General features: G+C 42.0%; 1 protein-coding gene across 1 annotated transcript in view; it reads right to left on the reverse strand.

The window, feature by feature from the left end:
* The window catches only part of SEC63 (SEC63 homolog, protein translocation regulator), a 113018-nt gene that overhangs the window by 83091 nt on the left and 16178 nt on the right, over positions 1-13749 (reverse strand). Inside the window, exons 2-3 of the mRNA XM_065401045.1 lie at positions 8097-8196; positions 7027-7141 (exon numbers count right to left, since the gene is read on the reverse strand). Coding sequence (XP_065257117.1) covers positions 7027-7141; positions 8097-8196 — 215 coding nt within the window. The remainder of the gene's footprint in view (positions 1-7026; positions 7142-8096; positions 8197-13749) is intronic.

Below are 13749 nucleotides of genomic sequence, written 5' to 3' on the forward strand. Positions count from 1 at the left end.
AGGTCACCAGAGTCAGTGAATATTGGTAAACGATCCAAATCATGACAAAATATTCTTGATGTCAACCCCTTGTGAACTTGCTTCTAAGTCTATCACTCTTTAATAGATAAGCTTAGTGTCAAATATCTTTGTTGAACCAACCTGTACATGCTTTGTCACTACTAGTGTCTCTACTATCCTTGGTATTGTGTCATAGAACCATATGGGACAGCTACATTCAAATTCTTGCATTTCGCGAATTCCAAGTGTGTTCATTTACACTGACTGATGGTGATGCCACTCTACCATGGACAATGTTTAGTATTACCTCTGGGTGTTTAGTGGGTGCACAGCTCTAGCTTCTTACTGATGGCTTCTTTGTTCATTGCAGCAATCCTTAACTTCAATTCTTCTTTGGGGATCTCTTGTACTTGGGCCTTGTGTACTGTATTTTCATTACACTCTGGTTTCAGAGTGATCCCAGTGAAGCAAAGATGCCTTTTGTCTAGATTCAGGGGGAGGAGAGGGCATACCAGCATGCTATACTGCTAATACAGAATTAATTAGCTAAGAGGTACATTTGTTATGTTCCTTATACAAACTATTAGTGTGAAATTTCATTAAAAAATAATTGAAATTCAATTAAAGTGGTTTCACTGTCACCTGACTTGTGAATCTGAAGGGGTTGGTAATACGTGCTAATATTTCAAAATGCTCAACAGTGACAAGGTATCATCAGGTAGTGTCTTTGAATTTAGGATCTTGAAATTCAGAATGTACAAAAAAACCCTACACACACTATGGACACTAAAACAAGGTACTGCTAAAAATTTGCATTTGGCTGTCAGACAGAGAGAACCAATTACTTCAATTCTGAGACTAGTTAATCTCTGGAAGTGGACCAGACCATCAGACATGTAGGACATTAGAAAGAAAGCTCACAGATAAGAAGGAAATGTTCTTTTCTCACCAGACCCTCCTCCCTATAACCTGCAGTGTGTACTGTGAGACGTGCAAAGCAGTACTCAACTTTAGGGTAGGAGGAGGATTCAAACTATATACGTGGAAGACTGACCCCAGATTACTGCTGCGGCAGCACATTCTGAAGTACCTTCCCCCTAACTCCCCCAAAAAGCTATATTCAAAGAAGAAAGGACATTAACCATGATGACTATGTAGCTGCCTTTCAAATTTCTTCATATGAAGCACAAGACTCTTCTGCCCAAGAGGTAGCTGAACCTCAGAATGGGCAGTAATGTTACCTGGTGGATTCACTCCAGGTTTTTTGTTTTTTTCCACCTTTTGACTGACGAGTGAGAAGATGAAGAAAGCTGTGGTTTTCTGATGAAATCTACCTCAAGTGCACAGAAACACAAGTTCTCCTTACATCCAGTGTATGCCATTCAATCTCCTTTGAAAGCATAGGACTAGGAGGCAAAGCAGAGGCTGAAACAAGTCTCACCAGCTCTGACATCAGATACCCCTGCTGGAATCTCAAAGGATGAGTCCACCATTTGAGGGACGAAGTGATTGACCTAAGAAGGGTGACTCTCCAATCCCAATTGGTTGCAATTTCTTGCTACTATGGTAAGAGGAATTTTTGAAGCACTCATATAAAATCTGGCCCATTGGAAGGCGTCCACACATGAAATTAGCATACTGAGGAATTTCGTCAGAATTTTTAGTGATATCTGATGACACATGGTGAAGTGAGGAGAGTATCTTCTGTCGTGTCTCCTCTGAAGTGAACACCTTTGTGTCCAGGATCACTTCTGAATGCAGAAGTTGCTGAGATGGTTGGAGATGACTCACTATATTCACCAGAAAACCACAGTCTTGTAACAGGGTTAATCTCCTCTAGACCCCAAAAGGCATTTGAAAGGACAAGGAGCAGATGATATGGTTTAAGTAAGGATGAGTGTCTCCGCCCACACCCGCTGTCAGGAATCAGGCCTGCAGCTGATCCAGTCTACCAGCAACCTATGAGCACAGCTAACCTGTAGTAGGCTGCCTGATTGATGGGAAGTCTACTTGTTGCCAGGCTTGCTCCTCCTTATTCCAGCATCAGCCCCTGCGTTTCTCCCATCCTGCCTCGCTCCAGGTAACCCGGCTCTGAACCTCAGTTCCGATTCCTGACTTGTGTCTTCGGCTCTGATCCTCAACTCTGGCCTCTGACCCTGGAATTTTATTTCTAGCTATCACCTCCTGCTCCACCCACCGGGCAAGACAGGCCACATCCCCATCTCTAACATCCACCAAGAACAACTAAGACCACCAGGATCTTTGTGAAGACTCGTGGGGTAATCACTTGCCCGAATGAGAGATCCCTCTGTTGAAATGCTTCCCACTATAACAGAAATGTAGAAATTTTCAGCAGCTCTCCCTAAATGGCATATGTATGTAGATCTCCCTGAGGTCTAAGGCAGTCAAGAAATCCCAGTGTAACAGAGCCATGATGATAAACTTTAGTGCTTCCATCTATTTGTTGAGGGACTTGAGCTGTAATATGGCTCATGTCCCCCATCCTTCTTTGGGAACATACAGAATATTGAGTACACTCCACCAAAATCAGTCTCACTGGTACCAGCTCTATAGCTCCACTGCAGAGAAGGGGTTTGATCAGGTTCTTTGATCTGGGGAAAGACTACGAACTTGTCTCTGGAGGACTTGATTACATACTATTGTGATGGCATAACCCTGTAGAACCGTCTAGTACTCACTTATCTCCCATGTGTGTTCAAATTTCTGAAACCTTTCCCCCAGATAAAATGTCTTCTTGGACATGGGGACCTTAAACCAGAAAACAACCACCAGTCTTGAGGATCTTTTCAAAGAGTCCTATTTTAAATTTCTCTATCTCTTCTAGATCTGTGGATTTCTTATGGGCTGGTAACCGTGAAAGGAAGATAACAAAAGGCAGGAGGTGATGAAACAGAAGAGATTTTCCTCACTAACTTCTGCTACTGCTTAGTCCATGTCCTCATAAAACAACTTGCCCCCAATGTACTTGATTGAGATCACAAGGTGTTTTATTTGTGTTTCTGCTTTCCAGACACAAAGCCAAGTGTGTCTTCATGACACCACATTAGCAGCTCTCTCCATGGCCTCTAATTTAAGGGGGATCCAGGAAGCTGATAGCAAGAGCTTGTTCAAGCTCGTTTTCAGTTTTTTTATCTTGAGTCAGGCCTAGTTGGGTCAGACATTCTATCCAGGCTAGAATCACCCTGACAAAACAAGAGTCTGCTGCAGATGCCCAAAGATCTCTAAGTGCTTTCTTAGAAATGACTGGATTTTTTCAGTCTGTTGGCTCTCATGGCAAACTCTCCCTCTCATTCCTTCAGAGTGTCTTTGACCAAAGTGGCAGCTGCTGCATCTACCTTTGACCAAATGTTTAGAAGAGAACTCGATGGGTCTGTTGGGATGCTTGTCTTTGTTAGGAGATGCCCACCCAAGCCTTGATTACTTCTTCAAATACTAGATGCAGTGGAACACATTTCTCTCTTTGCTTTAGCTTGAAAATATTTCTAAGCTGCTTTCTTGGATTACTCTGGAATTGGTGGCTCCTCAAAAGTCTCAGGCAGCATTTCCAGGGTGGTGAGCACCTTCCATAACACATGATTAAATACCTGCGGAGGGAAAGCCTCTCTTGCAAGTCATCCTCTAATTCTGCCCATCCTCCAAGGAGATCAAGGTGGATGAGGAGGAGAAAGAATTTCACATCTCCCTCTCATTCTCTGATCTCTTCGCTTTTTTGATCTTATGAACCTTAAACTTTTCTCTCTCTTTTTTTTTTTTTTTTTAATATACTGGGGATGAGCTAGAGGAGGAAGAGTCCCTCTTCTTTGATTTTCCCTTTTATGTAAGTGCCACTGTCCCTGCAAGTACACCTTCCTCATTGCTTGTAATGGGCAACTCAAGGCCAGAGTCTGAACTGAGGAGCATTTTGAACCTGCAGGCTTTTAATTCTCTCTCTTTTCTTGCCTTTTCGGGAGAATGTAGCCACAGGTTTCCACCCTGAAGTCCCATTCAGGGCACAATACATTTTTTGGGTTGCGGGCAGGGTGGCTAAGGCAACGTCACATTTCACCCCTGTTCCAAAGTGTCCTGCCATCTCCCGGGTAGAGATAGAAGGGTTTGGGAGGGGGGCAGATAGAAAAAATCCCTCCCTCCTTCCAAGGCTGTTTCCTTTGTCGGAAGATGCTCCATTGGCATGTAACCTGCCTGTCCACCCAGACTGAAGTGCAACCACTTCATTATTTCAAAGGGCAATACTGAGGTTGAGGGGGGTGGTAATCCCCATGGAGCTATTAGTGGGGAAGAAGATGAATTGTCACTTGCCCACCCCTCTCCCAACAAGTCTGCACTGTGGACATGAGGAGTTAAACAGATCATCTGCTTAATCACAGGCAGTTGCAGCTTTTCCCCACAGAAGGCTCCGGGCTAGGAGATCTGCCTGTGCTGCCTACTGCATACCAACTGGGGTGGGGGTCCACTCCATAGTCCAATTTCCTGGCTTGGAATAGATCTGGCCCTCACACTGGCTGAGCGGGTTAGGCCCCATGCCTGGAGGGCTACATAAGGACCTGGCCCACCCCTGCACCTTCAGGTTGCCCTTTGGTGTGGCTGTTGGATCCTCTTTGCAGCTAGACAATCTGGTCCTAATATTCCTGAACAGGAAAAAGAGACTTGAGGGCATTTGTGACCCTCTCTTTCCCTACCTGCCACCGCTCATGAAAGATGGGGAAAACAGATCTGCAGGACAGTGTCTGAGGCAAATCTGGTTCAGAAACCCCCAGCAAACAGAGAACATTAAAAAAATAATAATAATAATAATTTAGGAGTCTCCAATTAAAAAAAAAAAAATCGTAATGTGACTATGTCCTATCTTGATAGGCACTGCTATAAAGAGAAGACCACTAGGTCTCCAGTCTACCCAAAACTAGAGGAAAAGAACTCAGGGGTGCTCCACAGAGGGGTGGTCTTGGCCACAGGCTAGCTGTCAATCTTTGTTCTGAATCCAACCAGCAGGGAGAGGGGTGAACACCTCACAATACAGACTGTCTGAAAATGGGAATGCTTTGAAGTTGAACCTCCTTTAGGAACCTATTTAGATGTTTCAGACAGGACTCTGCTTTGTTTGTCCCCGATTTTCTCAGGCTAGAAATAGGATAGGGAACAGGTTGTAATACTCTGATCTGAAGTAGGTGATGGATGATTTCATTCATGTCATGACCTTTCCAGGATTGATGAGGTTGGGAATGGGACAAAGCTGTTCCTGTAATTCTAGCACAGCTGCACTGGGTACTCCCTCTGGACAATATATAGTGACCTCATTTGGTCAAAGATATCGGTAACTCTTTTGCTCCCAAACTGAAAAAGCCTGGCACCAATTGGGGATCTAACACCAGCCAGCGCTGGTTGGGAGACCTGCATCTGAGGCAATGGAGGGCAGTTATTCACCCTGAACTTGTTTTAGCTTCCACATGCAAAGAGGTAAAACAGGAAGAAACACTTCACAGACTCCTTAAATTTGCCAAATGACCTGTATTCCTTTCTATAGTGTCTGGCAGGACTGCGAGTTGACTTTTCTGATGACTTTGAATACCCTGTTTTCCATAAGCTTCCCACTGTATCACTAAGATAGCTGGGAACTGATTTGCCAGAGCATTTGATCCCATGAATCAAAGTCCCATATACCTGCATGAAACAGATTCAAATCCCAATGTCTTTTTCACCCCACAGGGAGAAGCCCTTAGGCTGTGGGATTTTTATGTTGAGGGGAACCAAACGTGCAACACCATCTCCCCATATTTGCATTGCTTGTGAAAGCCTGTGGAGACTCTTCGGTGTCAGATCACAGTTCATATTTATTTTTGTTATTCTGATGCCACTCGAGAAAGTGTGTGCCCAAAGGAGAGGTCTGACGTGAAAGCCTGCCTGCATCTGGCTGCCTGTGAAGGACCTGGATAGTTACTCCACTCTTTCTAGTGAAAATCTCCCCCCACTTAGAAACGAGTCCCTCACCACCAGGGAAAATTGCAACATTTTTCCTTCAATAGCAATACCAGGCAGACACTGCAGGGGTTCCATCTCACTGCCATGGGCAGTAAGAAAGAACTGAGGGATGGCTGGATCTGCGCCACTCTTTATGCCCTCAGGTGGGGGATGGGGATGCACAAGGACATCTAAAATGCAGGTGAGGCCCCCCCAATGGACACAGTGGTCAAAAAATCTGAATTCTGCATGCATGGGGCATATGCACACCACAAGTGGAATCCATGTGGACAATTACTCAAAGATTAACTGGAAGGAACTTCAGCAGGCAGCGCATTCCCCTGCTGCCAGTGATTGACGTGTCTGGTTCTGCCCCCAAACCACAAGCTGGCTGAAGTACCCGTTTTAACAGTTCTGTGGAGCTTAGAACAAAGAAGGAAGTGCCTCAATAGTAGTCTTACGTAAATGGCACAATTTACCTTACATCAAGAAGAAAGAGACTAGAACACAACAGGCAGATGTGAACCATATGAAGTAGGGATTGTTTATACAGCTTATCCAGCCTGCACCACCAAAACTGCTCCACAATTCTAAGATGCATAAAGGGCTTTTGTGCAACGTTGCATCTCAGATTAAACTTCTCTTGGTAGGTCTACTATGTTGTTAATATGCATGACTGCCCACAGCCCACATAAGTCTGGTTTTTGCTCTGAAATTTTTTCAGATAATGCTTAGCTACGATCACGTGAGTCATTCAAAACAGATGAAAACTGAAATCTTCATCTCAATATACTGTATAAGGGCATCAGAGACTTGAAGGGACTTTGGTATTATAGTTACAAATTAAAAATTAAGATAAGGGAGCATCAGTAATCTGCAATACACACTAGCAATGTTCAGAAGGTAAAAGTTAATTGCATCTTGAGATATGCTTTCAACCCTCATGGAGGCCCTCACTAGTATTTCCTCCAGCTTAGTTTTACATATAAAGCAAGTCCTAAGTATGACATATTAAAGTAATGTGCATTACCCAACAAGGGCACTATTACTTACTGGGTCCAAATGTAAGACTTCATAAGGGTTGTATTCTTGATATTCTCGGTCTGTTTTGGAAACTTTGTATGCAAGAAACAGAAACAGTGCCCATCCAGCAAGAAGAATTGCTTTCCTATTTGGGAAGAATATGAAGGGTAAAATAAAATACACACAATCATCTTTACTTCTAACATAACACTATATAAGTAATTTGTGAAGCTAATTTATATATAACTAAACTTAAGGATCCCACATTAAATAATGAGATCCAAAAAAACCCAAACAATTTTAGAACGAATACCCTCGGTGATAAAATGGCTTTGGACACTGATAGGTCTGCTGAATGACTCGGCTTTTTTATTGCTGTTTACATAGACAAGCAAAACCGTGACAGTTTCTCCACTTCCACACCCTTCTACCCCCACACATCAAAAAATCTCCCCCAACAAACAGCATAGATTAACAAACAAGAAAGTCTCTCTGTTCCTCATTTACATAGAATATTTTGCACCCAATAATGAATGCAAGTTCTGCTTTTATAAAAAAAAGCAAAAAACAGAAAAAAAGGAATAAAACTGAACAGCTGGGAAGTAAAGGGGAGGAGAGAGGAGGAGATGTGAGAAAGGGTAACAAACTGTGGGGGATAAGAACACAGGCATTACATTTAAACGAGCAAAACATTTGAACATCTTTCTATGTATTGTATTAACTGAATGACATCAATAGCATTGCTAATTTGAGGGAAGGGACAACAGAATTCTGCTCCATTATTGATAAGATCCAGGTCAAATTGTTGATTACTGTTGAGGTCTACTAGGTTAACTGAACAGGAATTTAAGAAGCTGTAACACGAGTGGCTTCTCTCTGAATTTCAAGCCCTATTAGATATTAATTATTAACAACTTTCCATTATGAAATTGTAGCAGATTCCAATAGTCCCTTTCTTTAAAAAGTTATGAAAGCTATTACTTTATTATAGAACTAGTTCCAGTTCCTTTAATTAAAACTTCAAATTTATGTAAAAAAAAAAAAAATACAAAATACAGTGGTAATTTAAATGAGAAGTTACCCAAATGAAATATACTTACTTTATTGAAGGAATTATATTTTGTTGTGGTTTTAATAACCGCAAACGGTACCACAGACATCTTCCATATACTTGTCTTATATTTTTTAATCGAATTTGCTCTGCAAAAAAAAAAAAAAATGGCTAGTTAAAATTTAATTAGAATTTACGTCAAATGCAAAGTGACAAGTGAGCTATGTTATCATCATCTTGGAGTTTGCAGTGCAATTCCAGTTTGAGACTTGAAAGAGCTTCATAATCAAAAAAGCAGTGAGTGAATTATATATTTGTTTCCTCAGCATTTAAATGGTACCAAATTTGTAAGTAAGAGTTTAACTTGGATTGATCTACGCTACCTACTACAGGAACCAATTATCTTTTTTCTGTGCATCTTGAAACAAGAATCACTGCTGAAACAAAGTCAGGAGATGTAGCTTGTCTATTCCATGCCCTAGAAGTCTCACATTTGCAGTTTTAAAGCTAGTCAACTCAGACAAATGGTCTCCCCCTCTGATATCAGCTGCAGTATGCGGGGGCAGAAAAAGAAGACAGCATATGAAATGGGTCTTGGAATACAACTGAGGAGTGTGAATTGGGAATGTTTTTTGAGTGAGGCACTGGAAGAACTAAAAACCTTCAAATACTGTTACTCTCTTCCTCTTTGTAACATTCACTTTGTGTGTCTTATTTTTAGTTAGACTGTAGCTCTTTGGGGGCAGAGACCATATCTACCTATATGTAGAACCCTGCATGGATACAAAATTTGTATCCGCATCTGATCCGCAAACATGTTACAGGTTATAAAGCAGATTTCTGCAGATTTGCAGGACTCTACCTATATACTTGCACAGCATCTCATAGGAGGTCCCAGTTCTGACAGGATGTTTGGCAAATGTCATAATAAATAGCAAAGAACTAGGAGGCTAGCTTCCCCAAACATTTCAGAGTGGGTGAGGCAACCAATGGTACAAATATTTCCCTAAGAGTGGGAGCAATCTGTCTATATTAAAAGAGCTTTAATTACAGTTTGGTATTACCTGGGATCAAGCTAGTGGTGTGAGAAAGGTTTCAGGAAAGGCAGTACACTGTGATGGAAAGTGAAGACAGTTTATGGAACCCCATAATGGCTTTGCTGGGGAAAGAATCCCACCCATTGTGAGAAGCATAACTTATATGGCTGTATAGACCTTCTATAGCATTAATTTTATATTATAAATGGGCTTCTCGATTAGTTTTAAGTAACTTTTCTCTGTCATGATGTAGATTTCACAAGAAACTAAAATTGCTTTATCTGCAAGAATAAGAACATCTGTCTATATTTAGATTAGCAGAGAAGAAAGTGGAGATGATGAAATTTGTCATGTTTTAATTAATTTTATTTTTGCTGATAAATTAATATAGAGTGACTGGTTTTGTTAAGCTAGAGTTTTTCCTATTAGTTATTTTTATAGGGGTTCCTTTTGAATTTTCCCTAAACTATTGACACAGTATCATCTTAAGACCTTTCACCCAAATAAGACCATGTCAGCCTCCTCAAAAGAGGTTTTACGTGTCTGGATTTCTCATTTTTGCAGGGTCACAGACCAAGAGTCACTGTGGTATGGAAAACGTGTTTGTTTTTAATTTCTAGCTTAGAGGGACTTTTCCAACATTGATGCTTGTTAACAATGGCCTCATATCTGACTGGCCCAAAGACCATGGATGGAACAAGCAAAACTCATCAATCATACGAATCAAAGGTAACATTGAGAATCTTTGCCTTTTGATCAACAAGAAAACTGAGGGAAGACTGAAGTTCCAGAATTTCCAAGAGTGATCTCCTTGGGGAGAGGAAGTCTCAACATCCACAAGCCATTCCAGCCTCTGACCAGTCTCTCCCTACACCAGAGGCAGCCCGCTAGTGGGAAACATTGTGCCAGCAGAACATCCCTGTATGACTCCTTAACTGCCATTCCAACTCCTACTCTACAAGTGTCCAGCAGGCTGCATGCAAACATTGAAAAGTTCATGAACCCCTTGTGAACACAAGTATCTTATTTTCCAGTTTCCATATTTTACCCTGGGTTTTTTTTTTATTTATTTATTATTAACCGGGAGATGTCCCGGTCTTTTTATTTTTAGAGGTGAAAGTAAGTGTAGCTGTGTGCATGCATGCGGTATGAGCATCCATAAAACAAGCCCAGGGAAAGCGCCTGAAAGGAGCTCCTCAGGTTTAAACAGCCCTAAATATTGTCTCAAAGACACTCATTACAGTGTGTTCTCTGTTTAAAAATCCTGAAAGACTTGAGATTATCGTCTCTAATTTCTGGTAAATAGGAAATTAAACTTTTGTCTATCAAGAGTTCTGTTAAAGTCCGTATTCTAATATCTCCTTTGAGGGTATGGAGGGGAGGAAAGTGTCAGACTTTAATTCCTATGTGGTGGCTAAGAAGGAAGCTTTATAACTGGTTTCAATATTAAGATATTTAATCAGCTTCAAATTATAGATTTGATTGACTATGGTAAAATTCTTTAGTTAGGATATATACCCAAATCGACAGCCATGTTCTTATACTCCTTAAAATGTACAATGGTTAATTATTTTTGGTATTAATTTAATGATGTAACTCCAATCCATTACTGAGACTAACTTGTGTGATATGATCTTAATTTGATTTGATAGTGTTTTATTTTTAGTTTATCATCTTAACTTAGATATGTTTTCTAGATTTTGTTTTAATAAAAGTTTTGGCACCCACTGTGGAGGCAACATAATCCACCACCCACTACCTCTTATTTCCACCTGGTTCAGTAGAGGTATCCTCCCTTCCACAGCATAAAGAAAAATCCCTACACTGTCTTACTCATGATATACTGCAGTCCTCAGTATTTCCATACTGTTTTTCAGCATGTAATAGCTTCAGCGTTGTAAATTCCGCACAGTGCAAGAAAGGCAGTTGGCATACATGGGTATACAGAGCTGGACAAGTGGGAGACCTTGTTGAGGGAGAAAAGTGGTGCAGGAGATTGACAGCTGCCAGAGCTATGCTTCAGGTTGCTAAGCAAGGACCATGTGATGGTCTGTCCCATCATTTCATGGCTACTCAAGGCCTGTAATGAACATTTCAGAATCTCCTGTGCAGTAGGTGTAAGTTTACATGAGAATACTTCTCCTTGATGCTGCACTAGTTTTGTGAGGGCAATAGAACTCAATTATCTACACAGAGTTTCATGAGTACCTGGCCAAAAAAAAAAAAAAATCATCACACTCTGTTAGTATGCAAAGAATGCCCCTCCCTGCCCCTACGCACTCTGGCATTGTGAAACATTGTGAAAGCATCAGCGCAAAGGTGTCAAGTGTTCACTTTTGTGTGCGAAGGTTATCTGACAATAGTGTCCTAAGCCTAATCACATGAAGACACCCTGCAACAGTTCCAAGGAAGGGTTTTTTTTGAGGGGTTCATGCCATCTGATTCAAGTACTGTACTGCCTGTGAGCCCATTTCTATAAGGCAAGGCTTTTCTCCTCTCTTGGCAGTTATAAAGTCAACCAGATCCCTGCAAGTCACCTTTCTTTGCAATGCTTGCACTGTAGCTTTGTTTCCTGGAGTTCTGAAGGAAACATCCTGCTGCAACAACCCCCAGATGGATCCGACAAGACAAAAGAAGATGTCCACAGATAAGATGGCTTTCAGAGGGAGACATCTTTTTTGCCATGACCTGGGTCTAGAAAAGGCTCCCCCAACTGACATAAAAACAGACTATGATGCAGAGGACAAATTGTCTGAAGTTGAAACTATAGTCATCACTGAAAGCCTCGCTAACAGTTGTTGGTACTGGAGAGCAAGTAGCCTAACCTATGGCAGTAGAAACTTGAGTATGGGCAGCCCTACTCCAAGGTACATTTACAAGAAGTATTGAATAGACCAGGAACCCAATTTCTCCCTATGGTTTTCCAGAGGCAAACAAAAAAGCTTGTTTAAGAGCCACCACATTTCTCTTGCAAGGAGCTACTTCTCAAATACTCTCCCCCTCCCGACAGACCACTTAAAGCAGGGGTTCTCAAACTGGGGGTCGGGACCCTTTAGGGGGTCACAAGGTTATTACATGGGGGGGGGGGCACAAGCTGTCTGCCTCCAGCTCAAACCCCACTTTGCATCCAGCATTTATAGTGGTGTTAAATATATAAAGAAGTGTTTTTAATGTATAAGGTGGGGTCGCACTCAGAGGCTAGCTATGTGAAAGGGGTCACCAGTACAAAAGTTTGAGAACCACTGACTTAAAGTAACCTCAAGAAACAATACTCACCTGAATCCAGCATTACCCAACATGTATGCCCCATACTTTCTACCTCACACATCACTGCCATGATATAGAGTTTCACCCACTTCCCCATGAAATGCTATTTTGATCCCAATACAAGCCCACTCTCCCACTCATGTTCTCGCCATCCCATGGAAGCAATGCAGAAATGCATGAGAGTGTAAAGAGGTAGTTGTAGCCATGCTGGTCCCAAGATATTAGAGAGATGACACACATACTTCAGGAATTGTAACACAGGAAGGCACCAGAACAGTACCATGTGGCTTTACAGAAAGCCTAGGTAGGCAATATTGACTGAGATATTAATCTTTGCAATCTACATCTACACAGCTCTACTGCAGAGAAATCAGTTACAGGTAACAGAGCCTCTTTAAGAACTGTAAGACTATCTCTACCCCGTTCACATACTGGGACAGACTCACATACCCTCTTGGCCACAAGCAGTAATTCTGCATTTGCTTTCCTCTACTGAAATGCCGAGCATCATTTTCATGTTTCCAGAGAAGAGCAATTGCTCTTCCCTTTCCTCCTCTCTTTTTCTCCCCCCCTTTCACTATCCCAGAGGACCTGGTTGCAGATTGTGCCCTAGCCAGTTAACTAGGATGAATATCCAATCCATGACACCACAGTCGCCATGCTTGGCAGCTATAAAAACAGGCAACATACTACACTCCTCACACTGCTGCCATCAGATCCCCAAGACTCACCTTGTCTCTCTGCAGCTTTCACAGTCCACGTTTACTTTGTAGATATATCCCAAAGGGTCAGTGAGAAGGATCTGGCTGCCACAACCCCCATACAGACTCCACAAGGGAGAAAACACAGGTGGAGGCAGAGATCTTAGACACTGACAGCATGACACAAGACTCCTCCAGCACACATACTATGATGTTAAGGATGAAACCCCTAACATCAAGGAAGTTGGCTCCCATTGCCAGATTTCAGAATATTTCTCTAGGTACAGAAGGCTATGTGGATGCTTAAGTCTACCTTATGGAAGTAGGTGGTAAAAACTACTGCAACTCAACCCAACTCAGATGACAGCTCTATCTACTACAGCAACCAACAGACCTAATCAATTATGCTAGTCACATCCTTGACTAGCAGCGCAGTACAGAAGACCCACTCCTTAACCCCCTTGACGGAAACCTTGCACCCTCAGTGTGAACAGACACAAAGGCCCTTAAGAGCCAGCACATTCCCACAAAGGAGCTGTCTCTATAGAACACCTCACTACAACCTGCTGAATCAAAAGTACTTTCCCAACCCTTTTGAAGTCTAAGGCAAACAAAGCCTTTGTGACATGGTAACACGGCTAAAGGCCAACCCTAGATAGAGGCCAGACACTGTCCCGAACTGCTCAGGGCATCCCCC

This window comes from Emys orbicularis, chromosome 3 (genome assembly GCF_028017835.1).
Source record: "Emys orbicularis isolate rEmyOrb1 chromosome 3, rEmyOrb1.hap1, whole genome shotgun sequence".
In the NCBI taxonomy this organism is placed as follows: Eukaryota; Metazoa; Chordata; order Testudines; family Emydidae; genus Emys; species Emys orbicularis.